At 47.0% G+C, this 15,927-nt stretch overlaps 1 protein-coding gene across 2 annotated transcripts in view; it reads left to right on the plus strand.

Moving 5' to 3' along the window:
* PTGFRN (prostaglandin F2 receptor inhibitor) overlaps nt 1-12,924 on the plus strand; it is a 144,520-nt gene extending 131,596 nt beyond the window's left edge. For both annotated transcript variants that reach the window (XM_034791902.1, XM_034791892.1), the window contains 2 exons: nt 1,653-1,958; nt 7,836-12,924. In XM_034791902.1, the coding sequence (XP_034647793.1) occupies nt 1,653-1,958; nt 7,836-8,002 (473 nt within the window). In that variant the 3' untranslated portion in view covers nt 8,003-12,924. The remainder of the gene's footprint in view (nt 1-1,652; nt 1,959-7,835) is intronic.
* Nucleotides 12,925-15,927: the final 3,003 nt, after the last annotated feature.

Below are 15,927 nucleotides of genomic sequence, written 5' to 3' on the forward strand. Positions count from 1 at the left end.
CGAGCAATATCTCATTATTGCTGTCAGATGGGATCCATCTTTAGCAGGAGCTTTAGACAAGTTTGTGTTAAATCATAGTTTTTTACGCTCTCTTTCTTTAGCAGCTTTCTGTTTATTACTAATCTGTAATAGCATCCATGCTGGTTTTCTAACCTGCTGTGCAGTGCAGTGGGGCATTAACATAGAGGATGTTGCAGTGATTAAACTGCATCCTCAGCTGCCAGCCTAATAGGGTTAAAAGTGCAGATCTGCTAAATGGATCAATATGATCTTGTATGAGCACGGAAAGGGACGGTTGTACTGATGGACTCTGACTACCTGTCAGCCGGTGTTAGAGGTGGCAGTCACAACAAAGACACTTGGTAGATTATCTCCTTTCAAGTGCAATGTGTGCAAGGCATAGTCCCTTCTGAGACATAACTAAAGTAAAACTTTGGCAGAAAGGTGGGCTGTTTCATGGGCAGGAGGTGAAGGCAAATATTTAGTGATATCATTGTGTGGGTTGTTTTATGAGCAATTCTAGCATGCTCATCGCTGTAGTACCCGAGGGCCTGCCTTTTTATGTTGAGCACACTAACTACAGCTGGGAGCTTGTCTTTTTAGAGGAGAGACGTCTCTGCAAGCACGAGGGATTAGACAAGGTCAAGGATGTTGTTTGGAAACTATTACCCACTAGCAAACTTCTAGCATTCTGCTCCTCAGCCCTTGTGCTTTAGTTTAACCATGTGGGAGTTACAAATGTCTTAGCCAGCTTCTAGGCTTGCTTAGCAAAGACTCACATATGAAATTAAATTTGAGATTTCAATCTAAAATAGCAGGAAAAAAAGACAAAAATAGAAGATCGGCTGCTGCCCCCAGTAAGTAACCCTGTCCCTCGCCCAACTATCTATAGCCTTCCTACCGTTGTACCCCAGCCCAACTTCATGGCACACTTACCCTCCCCACAAGTACCTGCACGATTTACCCACTCTCCCATAGTTGCTAAACTTGTTTTGACAATATCTTAATCCCATTCCTCTTCAGCTGCTAAACACTCATGTGCTGCCCTCTGCTAAAGCACCCCAGTGTGACTTTTCCATCTGCCTGACTGTTCTGTTCCCCTGCAGTAACCCTCTCACTTCCCTTCCTCTGGGCCCGCTGACAGCCCTTCCGAGGTGCTAAAAATCCCTTGCTACCATCCCTGAAAAAAAGCCCCAACCACCCCACTAAGTGTCCTAGCCCTGACTCTTCCCTTTCTGCTACCTCTGCTTTAGCAAGTGCCCACGACTCCCATAAACTCTGTCATAATTACATAGAATTACGAGGATTAATGCCAAATATTGATCCCAGCCTACTTAGTTTCCTGCAATCATAATCTTCCTTGTGTGTCTGGTCAATTGAGAAATGAGGTTAACTGCCTAAGAGTTCAGACGTTCACGATACCACCTGCATTGTAGTCCTTCTGTGATTTACCCTGTTTGTGTTGGAAAGCTGAGTCATCAAAGAGCAGGATGTACTAGAAAAAAAATCTATGCTGTATTTTCAGTCATTTGGTTATAATGCTCCTTTATGTTCAGAGACACCAGTCTCTGCCCATTTGCTGACTAAGTGACACTGTAAATATTCTTCAGAGCTCACTGTCCTTGCCAAATTCTGTTTGCCTTTAAATTCAGATGATATGTCCTTCGACGTCTCCTGGTTTGCTGTGCATTCCTTTGTACTGGACAGAGCCCCTGTCTTGCTAGCTTCCTTGGATCGGAAAGGAATCGTGACCCAGGCCAGGAGGAACTGGAGCAGCGACGTCAGCCTGGAGAGGATCAGCCCCATGGAGTTCCGGCTGCGGGTGCATGGCTCGGAGGACCAGGATTTCGGCAACCATTACTGCACAGTAACCCCTTGGGTGCGATCAGCCACAGGCGTCTGGCAGCGGCAACCGGAGATCAAATCCAAGCCCATATTCATATCTGTGAAAATGGATGGTAAGGGTTTTAGAGACTTTCCTTGTTGAGACGGGGGAATGTACTTGCCACATGCCTGTTGGAGCCCTCAGGTACCAACTATTCCCCATTCTACCCCCACTCTCCCATGTTGGAGGCCCCTACGTTGTAGCCTCCTCCTTTGACTGCACAGAGTACTTCATAGCCCGTCCGTACGCCGGCTGTATTCTGCCAGTGGGGACACTGGGGCTCAGGAATAGCACTAATGACACTTCACCCCATATTGGCGATAAAAACACATGTAATGCTATGGGCCTAATGTGTATTGACGTAGAACTAGAAAAGCTTTTTAAGTACTCTGCAGCTGCCTCTAACTATGAAAAGTGCTAGTTCTATCTGCAGTTAAACTTTGCATCTGCCATTGCATGTTAAACTTTTAATTCTTGATCATACAATGTGCCCAGCAATGTATCGTGCTTACAAAAGCAAAGCTTTCCCCTTTCCCAACCCATTGAGTGGCCTGATACTTTGCACATCTATAGCATCTTTTAATCAAGACTCTCAACATGATTTACATTGTAAACTAACTCTGATGCTGACCACACAAGGGAAGTATTAAGCCATATCTATATTACAAACTGTGGTAAATGTAAGTTCTATCAGTGTAAAGCCACCGCAGTTAGTACATCGCTTGTGCATATATGACTGCTTGTGTTAGTGCTGCATGTACACACCAGGAGAGCTTGTGTCAATGTAAAATGCGGTGCACCATGGGTAGGTATCCCAGTGCGCCATGCGCTGCTCTCTGGCGCAATACCCGTTGGGAAATTTTTGCAATGCACTGTAGTGTGCACACACGAGTCGCAGGGAAGGGGGAGCCAGGGGTCAAGTTCCCATCAGGCAACTTTCTCATCCTATAATGCCATCTCTATCCTGTAACATTTTTGTCCCTTTTTTAAAAAAACCCTACAAACCCACACTTGTCAGTGTCCACCATCTCCGACAGAAGTATGGAGCCTGCACAGCTGTGTACTATTGTCATGGACGTTACAAACTCAAGGAGAATGATGCTCCAGTATTTGCAGAGCTGCAGGAAGTACCATAACAAGCGGGGGGACATGATGATTTCTTCAAGGACAGATTACTAGCAAAAAAAATAAATAAATAAAAATTCAAGGTTGTTGGTGGCATTCACAGAGCAGCTGCAGACAGTGGAGTGCCGCTTCTGGGCCTGAAGGCCAAGCACTGACTAGTGGGATCACACTGTAACGAAGGTTTGGGATGATGAGTGATGGCTGCAGAACTTTCGGGTGGGAAAGGCTACGTTCCGAGCTTGGACCCGCAGTCCAATGCAGGGACACCAGAATGAGAGCTGCATTGACGGTTGAGAAGTGAGTGGTGATAGCACTGCGGAAACTTGCAATGCCAGGTTGCTGCCAGTTAGTGGGAAATAATTTTGGAATTGGAAAATCCACAGTGGGGGGCTGCTTTCATGCAAGTGTGTAGGACCATTAACTGTATCCTGGTACACAGGACTGTGACTCTGGGAAATGTGCAGGACAACATGGATGGATTTTCAGCTGTGGGTTTCCAGAACTGTGGTACGCATATCCCTATTTTGCCCCAGCCCTTCTTGGCTACTTTTCTATGGTTATGCAAGCATTGGTGGATCACCAGAAATGCTTCCCTGAGATCAATGTGGGCTGGTCAGGGAACATACACAGTGCTTCCATCTTTAAGAACACAGGGGTGTTCAGAAATCTGAAGCAGGGACACTTTTTCCAGACAGGTGGATTACTATTTGGCAATGCTGAAATGCCAATAGTGATCTTGGGGGACCCCGCCTATCCTTTGCTCCCCTGGCTTATGAAGCCATACACTGTCCACTTTGATAGCTCCAAGGAAAGATTCTATTACCGGCTCAGCAGGTGTAGAACGACAGCTGAATGTGCTTTTGGCAGGTGGAAGGGATGTCGGCAGTGTTTACTCACTAGATTAGATCTCTGTGAGAACAACATCTCAATGGTTATAGCTTCCTGCTGTGTCCCACATAATATCTACGAGGCAAAGAAGGAAAAGTTGCTGCTGGGATGTAGGATGGAGGTGGAGCAGCTGTTGGCTGACTTTGAACAGCCAGGCACAAGCACCATTAGAAGAGCTCAGTGTGGAGCTGTGCAGCTGAGGGATGCCTTGAAAGAGCATTTTACCCACCAGCCACAGCAGTGTGGTGTAGTAGGCTGTGCTCTGCCTGAATTGTGTAGTGCTTGGTGGACATTTTATGTTCATCTTTTAACAAACCAGTGAATTGTGTGGTGCTCACTGTACATGTATAATTATTACACTGGGTTTTTCACTCAACCTATGAAGTCTGTGGCTCTGATCGCTTATGAGGAATCTAGTGGCACTCAAAGCACAGACACACTGCAGAATGTAGTAATAATGATAAATTTATGTCCAAAAAATAAAAATGTATTGCATACCCAAACCAGTGCCAAATATTAATGTGCAAAGAAAAACCAAGATAGTGCAAAATTGTAAATGTAAATTAACAGAACAGAACTTTAAAATTAGAATTGTGGAAAACATTCATGTCCAGGCCAGTCCATTTCTGCCAAACATGCCCCAACGCTGGCTCTCAGAGGTCAGTGTATGTTAAGCTGTGGTTTTCCTTACTGTCCCTTGGTGTGGGGGGATAGGGATGTGGCCCTTGATGCAAGATAGAATGTAGGGAGCTGCTGAAGTGGAAGTCTCCATTAACTGTAAGGGGAGGGGAGCCCGTGACTGTTGGAGCTGTAGGTTAACAAGAGTCTGCAGCATTTGTGTTTGCTGCCTGAGAAACTGCATTATGTCCTGGTGCATCTTCCTCTCCTTTTCCTGCTGGTACTCCTGTGTCTTTTTCCTGCCCGTTCCTTCCTTCTCCAGACTGTCTGCTATGCTCACCCTCCTGGCTCTCTGTTCACCGTCTGATGCACCACTGACTTTCATTATCTCGGAGAACGTGTCCTCCTTACTCCTCTTCTTTCTCTTCCTCATCCGGGAATGGGTGTAGAGGGGGCACCCCTCAAGGCCGCAGTGGCAGCAGCTACAGATAAAACAGACAGATGTTTCATGCTTACAGTCACAACAGAAAGCAGAGATCTCAGAATTCCCTTCCCTTATTCCCCTACAGGTTTTAAACAAGTCCTGCTTATTGACCTTCTGGAGTGCCTCTGCACAGCACCACTCTCCAACAGCAGCCACAGTCACTATGGCCATTAGGGGAAAGGTGGTGAAGCAGGAGGGAATTGTTTGGTTGTGTAAAACAATAAAATTTCAGCACTTATTTCCATGGGCATGAGTACATGGCAATGGCACTGAGTACTGGCACTATTTACCACAGGTGGTGGTGATTTTAGCTGATATCTTGCTCTTGAGGGTCACAGAGGCCCAGAGAACACTGCGGATACTGGCCTCCTGAAGGCATCTGGGCCCATATACCATTAGCCTGTTTACTGCAATGGTGCCTGCCAAAGTCATCATGGAGTGATGTGGGGAAAGTGTCCTACCATGGAGGCAGAAATAAGGCAGCCATCCCTAAAAACCTTCGGGAGAGGATTGAAGAGTACCTCCATGGAAGTTTCATCGAGATCTCCCAGGAGGATACAAGGGACATCCCTGTGTACATAAACAAAATGCTCCATGTCATGCATGCCCCCCACTGTCTAACTCTACAGGAGACTGAAAAGCAGAGAACACTACCTCTGTGTGTGGTACCTTTACCTCTTCTTGTTGAGTAAAACAGTGAAGCGTAGATACCTGAGTCCTGCTAACTTCTGATTGAGCCAGGTGCCATCTCCACATCTAAACATGTAAAGGGAGAATGCATGCCCACATTTACCCTGAGGTTTCTTCTACTGGATCGGGCTCATTTGTGCTTCACTGGTGGGACAGGATAGATGGTGGTGGAGTCTCCAAGTTCCCGGCTCGTGGCATAGCTGGACCTCCTGCTGCATCTCCCTCCTCCTCATTGTTCTGGGCAAGGGTCTCTGTCTGGGCATCCATGGTGATCTGCAGGGTCCAAGTATGGCCTCCAGCTCATTGTAAAAGTGGCAGGTTTGCGGCTCAGCACTAGATAGACGGTGGGCCTCCCTGGCCTCATGATATGCCTACCACAGTTCCTTTGCTTTCATGCGGCACTGCTGCTGATCCCTGTCATACCCCTTCGCCTGCATCCCCTGTGCAATCTTTTCATATATGTCCATGTTTCTACGACTGGTCCATAGCTGTGTCTGCACAGCCTCTTCTCCCCAGAGGCCCAGGAGATCCAATACCTCCTGTCTCCTCCAGGCAGGAGCATGTCTATAGCGCATAGCTGGCATGGTTGGTTGGGCAGTTGCACACAACAGTGGAGAGCTGCTGGGTGTACTTGTTAAGCTAAACAATCAGGAAAAGGCATTCCAGAAGTATGTGTGGGTTTTAAAGGGAAGTGGGTGGCTTCCAGCATCTGAGCAGTGGCGTTCACAACTGTGACCAGAGCAGTCACTGTCTGGCATTGTGGGACAGCTACTGGAGGATTGTTAGGGTTGATACAGATCACACAGTGTCTGCGCTCGTACTGACCACAGTATGTAGACCATGGTGCAACGCCATTAGGAGAGGTGGCATCTCTATCAACAAAGGTTGATGTAAATCGCCTTAACTTTGTAGTAGACCAGGCCTTAGCTGCATTTCTCAGGTAGGGGACCTGAGGCACAGTGAATTGTCATGCAATTAGTATGAAAATAAATAACAGAACCCAGGAGTCTGACTCCTGATCCCCAGTTGTCAACACAAGATACACTGCTCCCTGTGCTCATGGTTCTTGACCTACGTTTCAGCCCTTTTTGTAAGTTACACACAACCCTTGAATCTCCTGAAGTATGAGAAACTAATTTTGTTAACTGCTGCATGTACTTAACATTAGGTGCATGCATCCAGCAGATAGTTAAACTGTGATTAGTGATAATCTAGGAGGCATTTCAGGCAAAGCACTTACCAAAATACTTCCCAGAAATTCAAGGAATGGCCTCACTGAGAGCCCCAAAGAAGATGAAATGAAGCAGAAGTCTTTGTTCTGCTCTCTCTGCAGATAGTGAGTTACCTCAGGGACAAAATGTCCTTTTCTAATGCTCCACTCTCGTCCCTGGTGGAGCTAATCCAACAATTAATATTGCTTGTCAATATCAGCCATAGAGAGCGCTGCAGTTGAGTCAGACTCTGCATGAGCCTCCTGGAGCAGTGTGCCTCTTGAGTTGATTTACCTAATCCCCCTGAAGGGGTCCTCATTCCAGACCCTCCATTTCACTTAAATGCTCAGCACTTCTGAAAAGCAGGCAACTTCTTTGGGTACCTAAATATGGACTTGACTGGAAACTGCTAGGTGGCTAGAATGAATTTGCTTCTGAACGAGCTCTAAATCTACTTATACAGTCCTTCAAAAAGTCAGAACCCTTGACGTGTCACTTGGAAGCTGTGTTGTAAAAGGAATGGGTTTCCATCCAGCTTTGTTTAAATTGTTGGTGGATGAATCTGGTTTGGTTAAGCACCCAAAATACGGATGTTCCTCAGGACTAGCTTAACCTTTGGAGTCTGTCAGATTGGAGCTGGGAATCTCACAATGAGACATTCTCTTATGAGATTTTGCATCCGGTCCTCCTTGTTTCTATATGGGCTTGAGAATTATGGAAGCAAAACGGGGGCGGGGGCTGGGGGGGGGTGAGAGCTGAATTTTTTCAGAACCTTCAAAATGTGAAGTGGGAACTAGAATTTCTTTCCAAACGGTTTCATCTGTCCCTGGCTGATGTGTATTTTCCCTTTCTTAGAGCACATGTGTTTGGCATTTCTCCTTACACTGTATTAACTTTTCTTTTGCCTTTTTTTTTTTTCTTCCACCCTTCCTAGTGCTGAACGCTTTGAAATATCCACTGTTGATAGGCATTGGTCTTGCCACCATCATCGGACTCTTATCCTGCCTCATTGGCTACTGCAGTTCCCGCTGGTGTTGCAAGAAGGAAGTACAAGAAACCAGACGGGAGCGACGCCGGCTAATGTCTATGGAGATGGACTGAGTGTGAGAATGAGACTCTGCACGTTTTGGGAGAGATTTGGGCAGTTGGCCTCAGACTGAGGTGTGTGACACACAAATGCCCAATGGACAGTATCTTTCTCTCTGATCTAAGCCAGGACCTAGAGCTTCTCCTCTCCACATGCTAAGTACTGAGAGCACAGGCCATGTGTACCAGCACAGAGCTCTTCTTCCAGGGACACTTACTGTGGGGATATTTTCTTCTGACACGCAAACTGTTCAGCAGCCTTCAGACAAGATTCACTGTTAAATCCTTTTGTCTTGTTTTTTAGGAACTCTTTGTGTGTTAACATTGTTGGGGGGGGGGGTTATTGTGGTGGGCGGGTCTTGGGAGAAATATTTTGCCTTTTATCAAATTAGCTGACCTGTTCTCTCTTCTCCCTCCCTTCCCACCCCCCCCCCGCTCCTCCCCTCCCCCGCCCAGGGTTTCGTTCCTGTCTCCAGTGCTGGGAAGGAAACAGCCGTACGGGGTGCTCTAGTTTGGTATTTGTTTGGTGAAGATGCAATGGTCAAGGGTGGGTTTATGCTTGTCAGGGTGCCCTCTCTTCCCCTATTTTCAGGGGTTTGCAGTTCACGCCAGAATACAGCGTGTATGGACATGTCTGTTTGAGACAATTTTTTTAAACCATTTTCTTAAATATTTTTTTAAAAGTTGGTCTTTGTTCTGGTGACAAGTGCTAGCTTGGCAACCCTAAAGGCTGAATGCTCAGACCAAGTACTTCATAGTGCAGGCCTTCCTTCCCACCACAGCCCCTCCCACTGTGCCTCTACCCTGACCCACAGGGAGCACTGCTCTCCCTGAGTGCAGAGTTCAGTCTCCCTGGCCTCTCTGCTGAGACCGTCAGCGAGGCACCACTTACCGGTCATGGCGGTGGTGGTGTGTTCATCAGAAGAACACCTGTCCTTTTAGGAAGAGGATGGAGACTACCAGATCTTTTCAGGTATATGGTCAACTGGCCATTGGCTGGAAATGATGTGGGAACCAGCTGTTACCTATACTCAGAGTAGGTTCATTTCCATTTTGTTTCCTTGCAGTCACCGAACACAAATCTCTGCAATCTCTAATTTGGCAGCAGATTAGAGTGTCCATTAGCAATGTCCATGTTTGACAGCAGCCACATTGTGACTGTGTGGGTGCAAAATCAGGCCATCTAAGGGGCGGGGGGCAGGTGTTAAACAGGTCTCCGTCTCTTTATACCTGCAGTGATCCCTGTCTTTTCAATGGGTCCTCTCCATTGCTGGGCACTACATGGGCAGATCTCTCCAGGGGGTTTGAGGGATATTCATAGGTGCTATAGTATGAAAACCCAGCTCTGGCCTTTCACACTCCCCTGGCATAGCTCCTAAGGAGCTGCTCTCAGTTATCCAGGCAGCTCTGTCTTCTAGCACAGCTGGTGTTTTTAAGCAATAAAAGTCAGATGTTGTGTACAAAAGAAGTACACTGATATCTCATCCAGGGTTTGGCTAAAATCAACAAAGATGGGAAACTGAGTTACCGTCAATGCTCCATCCTTCTCCATTATGCTTTAGGAATAAGGAACTAATGATTGATGAGACCATCTGCAAAAGCTAGAGGCCCCGCTGTATTGTTAACCATCTAGGCTTTCTTTATATTCTAGGTCTTCTCTATGACTAGTAGTCCATTCGCACGTACCCTCCAGGGGTCCTGCAGGCTCTAACCTCCTTGTTATTAACATGACTTCATTTCACAGCTGAGCTAGTGAAGTTTTTAACTCCGTTGTATTGTAACCACTGCAAACTCCATTTATTTGAGATGCTCATGTTCAGTGACTTTTGTCCTGATTTTTTCCAGTACTAGCACAAGACTTTTTCCCTAAAAGGGACTTAGGCTAAGATTTTTCACGTGTCTATTTTGGATGCGTGCATTTCAAAAGCAGCCTGACTTTTCCGAATGAGTGCTCAGCACAATCTTTTGTAATTTAGCCCCTTTAAGGTGTCTCATGTGGTCATCCAGAAATGGAGGCACCCAAAATCACTAGTCACCGCTGGAAAATCTTGACCTGAATCTTCTCAGCAGCCTTTCCCTATTGCTGGCTTTTCCTGCAGCTGAGCCTCATATTTCAATGCAGCCATAGCAAGAAGCTGGTGGGGGAGGGACACACAGCCATCATGGCGTAAATGAGTTCCCCAGGTTAGTGTAAGAACTTGCATCTATAGTCTCCTGTGCTTTCCTCTTTTGGAGGTGATTTGCTAGAGCAGGCTGTCCTCCTCGAACCAGCACAGAATGTTTGTTGTCCTCTCCTACGCGGCCTTCCCACTGAGGTACTCCCTTGCTGGTCTTGTGGGGCACTGAGTTTGCACTGATGTCCTCTTTCCCACACACAACTAAACAACTCTTACCTTTCCTGCTTTAATATTTGCTTTCCTCACATCATTGCTGTTCTTTTTAAAATGTTCCTAGCATGGGGAGAAGGGGGGATTAGTTATCCAAAGCAGAAGTCACTCACTCTCCTTGCAGGTTTAACTCTCATCTCTGTTGCTGTCAGTTACATTTGGGAGAAACGGAATCAGGCTTGTAATGCAGTAATATGGAACGAACAAGCAGGGAACGGCAGCTCCTCCTAAGCGCACCCTTCATGCTGACATTTTCTCCCTGCAGAAAGAAACTCGGGGTTATTTTGGCTGGGGGGGCTCCTTGTCCATTAGTGAAGGGTCCCCATGTCCTTAGCTAACGTCAACCTTATTTTTCGATTAGTGTCCCTCTGAGTGCTCCACTCTGGGTGTGTGTGCGCCCCACATGCCCTTGATCAGAGACTTTCATTAGCAATGTCTCTTTAACCCGCACTTGCGTCATTGGTATCCCTATGCCCCACACTGAGGCTGTATCAGGCTTTGCAGGCAAACTGCCCCCTCAATTACTTCTCAGTTGTGTTAGCACAATGGAGTTAGCATGTCCGCCTCTTGCCTACCTCGGCAGTTACGGAGTTTCTCTCTAGTTAGCTAGTTTAGTTTGTTAGTAGTAGTTAGATTAATATTGGTTTAAAATTAAAAAAAAAAAATATTATAGAGGGTGAAGTCCAGTCTTAGATCAAAGACTTTTCTGTTTGCTCACCCCACACCCACAAGATTCATGAAAGGCCTGGGGGGACCCTCTTCCCACAGGCAAAGACCTTCCCACAGGTCTTGTGTAAGACCCGAACCTAGTTCCCAAAACCCTCACAAAACTCCCTTTTGAACCAATGGCGACCTGCTCCTTATTGACTTTATTGAGGAAAACAGCCTTCCTAGTAGCTACTATTACCTCGGTTTGCAGAGTCAGAGAGATCAGGGCCTTAATAGCTGACTCTCCTTTCACAACATTCCACAAGGATAAGGTGCCCTTACAGCCACGTCTCAGGTTTCTCATAAAGTAACATGAATTTCACCTGAATCAGAGCATATACCTACCAGTTTTCTTTCCGAAGCCACATACTTCCAACCTCGGGACTGCTCTCCATGCTCTAGATGTCAGGAGGGCATTATCATTTCATCTGGACAGAACTAAGCCATTTTGTAAATCCAATAGACCGTTTTTGACCTGTCTGCAACTGAAACTGAGTTCTACCATTTCTACCCAGAGACCCGTTCTAAATGAATTTCCGGGTGTTTTATAGCTTGCTACCAGGCTTTTGACGTTCCACCACCATCAGCGTTTTGGTGCGCTCAGCTAGATCACAATCTACATCTGTGGCTCTCCTTAACAATGTTCCTTTTCCAGAAATCTGCAGAGCTGTCACATGGTCTTTGATACATAGCTTTTCTAGGCACAGATGTGACTGTTGGCAATGCAGTTCTCTCTTCTATAATGGTCTCCAATCCTAAACTCCCTCCTCCCGGGGGGATACTGCTCGGGAGTCACCAAGAGTGGAGTGCCCATACAGACACTACTCAAAGAAAAAGAGGTTACTCACCCTGTGTAGTAACTGTGTGGGTCTTCAAGATGTGTGTCCCTGTGGACACTCCACTACCCAGCCTCCTCCCCCTCTGTTTGTTTCCTCTGAGACTCAGTGGTGCAGAAGGTACTGAGGGGGCAGTTCACCCATGTAGCCTGCTACAGTGTCGGCGCAGGGCACAAGGATAACCACGGTGCATGCAAGGGCTGAACGGACACTGCTTCTGAAAATCTCTAAGGGCCTCTGGGGCACACGCGAACCTAGGTGGAGCACCCATAAGGGCACAAATCTCGAAGAACCACAGTTACTGCACAGGGTGAGTAACCTCTTCTTCCATCAGAGCATAACACATCTCCTTCCTGTTCCAAGTGAAAAGAGTTGGCCACTAGATCACACAGCTGCTAGCCCTTTGGGAGGTGGTGCTCCATCCCCCTTACTCCCTGCCGTTGCTGTATTTTTGAAGGCTGAAATCCTTGGGGCAGTAGTTCCCCAGCAGGTCTTCCAAGTGTGCCAATTTTGTATTATCCTCTCTTTTTATACAATGGGAATCTCGACTCTAACTAGAAAAACTGTGTGTCTAAGTCACTCTCTTTCCCATGATTTTTTTTTTTTTTTTTACACTCTCTGTGACCACTTGTGTGTGTTAGGAGTGGTTGGTATCAGAGGAGATTAAGGATTAAGCCGCATGAGGTGCAATGCAAGGGTTCAGTACCATCTAAGCTGCAAACTCCTGGGATTGAAACCGATAACCAAGTATGCTAAGGGCTCCTGTCGATCTTACTCTGTTCTCTTTGCCACATGTTTCCTACTCAGTTACAGCTGGGAAATTCCTCTCTACTTGGACTCTGAACCAGGCATTGCTTGAAAATCACTTAATGAAATAGACAGGAGTTGGTGGAAGGTACGGAATAAGGTGTTTGGCACAATTCTGGAATGCCGGAATTGAATGGTTCTAATGATGCTCTGTATTGTTTCTTTTTATGTTCAAAATAAAGAGCGAGTCTTTTGGTAACCGTTCTGTGGTCAGAATGTTCACACTGCAGGCAGCTCTTCCCATCTACTTTGCACTCACAGCTCCCCTCAAACAGACATCAGATTTGAGCCTCGCAGCCCTCTTTTCTCCTCTCTCTCTCCCCTATCCCCAATTTAGTAGGCATTCACCCTGTTTTATGGACAGTTTAAATGACTGGCCTAAGGTTATATGGTGTATTATCGTCCGAGCTAGGTCTCAACTTTGGTTCCATGCTCTGCCCACTATAAAACAGCCGCTCTTGCGAGCAGCAACTTTCTCCTCCTGTCCACCCTGAACCAGACTGTTGGTTGCACAAGGGCCATGAGTTAGTGCCTATGGTATCCTCTAAAACCAGCGCCTCAGGCCTACTGACTGGCTCTCCTGACTCTTCCAAACAGCAATCAGGAAAGTCAGTGGTACTGGAGCTGAAAATCTGTTTGTTTCTCCTACTCTATCTGCTGGTGTCTGAGGGCTTGTCTACACTGGCACTTTACAGTGCTGCAACTTTCTCGCTCAGGGATGTGAAAAAACACTCCCCTGAGCGCTGCAATTTTCAACGCTGTAACGTGCCAATGTAGACAATGCACCAGCGCTGGGAGCCGCGCCCCTCGTGGAGGTGGGGTTTTTTTACAGCGCTGGGAGAGGCTCTCTCCCAACACTGTGCTGCGATTACACAAGCCACGTTAAAGCACTGCCAGTGAAGATGTGCCCCCAGTCTGGGATTTTTTTTCTCTTGTCACCGCTGGTAACATCACCAACTCCTACAGCAGTGTAAAGAATGCACCTCCCTGCTCTGCTACAGTAAGGGTGGTAATTTGTCCTTCTGTAGGTATTTAAGTCCGCTGGTGCAGAAGCCGCTGGGAACGCCTGAACTCGTTCTTTGGCAAGGTCAGTCTTTCAGGTCACTCATGCTATCCTGCTTGACAGCAATACCAAAGCCACCTCACGGTGGCATGTAGCACTGCTGAATGGTGGCTTGTATGGCAACTTCCACCGCAGTGTATGCCTTGGTTTCTTTCCCTCCCCAGCTCAGGTCTGGCAGCCATGACTGAAAGAAAAGATCAGGACAATCAGTATGGAGTTTTCATGATTTCCCAGATTCCAAGTTATGAGATCTTTGGAGAATGGAATCTTTTCAAATAAGTGTTGGTAGTGTCTGAGTGCAATGAGGCCGCTATGCCTGATTGGGGTCCTTAGGTGCTACCATAACACAAATAAGTAAGATCCCTGGGACTAGGATGGTGGCCCAGCAACTTGTGTCCTGTGCCGCTGCTGTGCTGGCAGCGTGCCTGCTAGGCTTGTGTTTTCCGCGGCACGGTTGTCTTGCACCAGCATTACTTCATGAGACTGCTGCCACTTGTAGAACCAGGAGAGAAGTGCTAGTATTGTTATCCATTCTCCTGCTCTTTAAAACCAGTTCTCCACTACACCATTGTACTGTCTGAACATGGTTGTGAAAGGTGTTGGTTGTCAGGATGCTGAACAGACTTAGTGAAGACCAAAATATCTACTAACTGAAGAGACCCTCCAGGTAGTTTCTGTATAGGCATTAAGCTGCCTAGTGTGACACAAGCAACCTCAAAGACATTTTCTTGACAACACCTGAATGCAGAGCTGCTTCTGCAACCTCAGACTTAAAACACCCAAATCACTATCATCGTAGCAGAGCAGGAAGCTGCTTTCGCTACACCACAAGGTTCAATCGCGGGTAGCTGACATGATGCTAGACACTGTTTGTCTTGGTCTATGCTGACCATTCACACATGCTCGGCGTTGTTCTCTCACTCCATTGTTGGCAGCTGTGTTCAGACAAGGTGAAATTCCATACCCTAGACCAGCTGTAAGCATAATTTATCGCACTGATGAATGATGCACAGTATGGAATAGGTCCTGATCTAGCTGAAGCAAGGGAATGGGAGAGATGGATTCAGTGATTTCACCTCTATTTCTAGCTTTGGTTCATCGTGCATTGAGGCCTGACCTTGCAATTATTTTGTAGAGGCGGCTCCCATTGACTTAAAGAGTGTTTACTTCCTTCCTGTGAGCTGTGGGGTTGAGCCCACAGTGTCTCGGGTAACCTGCCATAGTACAACTAGTACTCTGGCAAGAGCCGTCAGTGACACTGGAGTTGAGCGGCACCTTTTAATCTGAAGATGAAATTGATACTCAAGCCATGGCTTATAAGGTAAATACACAGAACATTGTAGTGCTTGGGTTGTGCTTTTGGCAACCCTATAGCTGGGAGAAGGCAGTGTTGTAGCTTTGTCATGCATGGAGGACTGGATTAGGGTATAGTCAGTTGATTATGGGTTATGGGTGTTAGATGTCCAAATCCCATTGGAATTCAATGGAATTTGGACACCTAATTCCCTTACCTTACCTTTCACGTCCTACTTTCCCTTCCCCGCCATCTCTCCCGCCTGTATCCTGGGCTCCATCCCCATCTCTTTTCCCCTAGCTTCTCTTAACCTTCCTGCCCTGTGTCTACAGTTCTCCCGCTTACTAATTTTCTCCCCCCCCCCCTTCCTTCCTCCCTCCCTCCCTCCCTCCCTCCAAAGCACATCTAGTATGTCCATCTGCCCGTGAGTGCAACATTACCTGTCCTCAAATAGCTGCCAGTGCTAGTAACAGCAGGAGCACTACGATAGGCAAGGCCTGGGGGTCTTTAACCACTGGGTATCATCTAACTCTGCTCTGGGCAGCTTTAGATGCCGTTGGTGCTACTCTTGCTAGAGCTGGGCTCAGTGCAGTGCAATGGTGGGAGAGCTCCCCAAAAGGCTAGTGTAAACGAGGCTTGGGCAAGGCTCTGTACAGCACTCGGAAGTGTTTACAAATGTGGCTAGAGCCGAGCCCCAGAATTTGGCACAGATCTGAAACCAAACGGGGGTACAGTTGTCCCACCCTGCCCCTTGCCGGGCTGGATCCCGCCACTCACCCTAATAACATTTTATGGCCTTCTGTTCTCAAGGACCAAAGAGAACATGTTGTAAAACTAAGCACCAA

The sequence above is a fragment of the Trachemys scripta genome, chromosome 1 (assembly GCF_013100865.1).
Source record: "Trachemys scripta elegans isolate TJP31775 chromosome 1, CAS_Tse_1.0, whole genome shotgun sequence".
In the NCBI taxonomy this organism is placed as follows: domain Eukaryota; kingdom Metazoa; phylum Chordata; order Testudines; family Emydidae; genus Trachemys; species Trachemys scripta.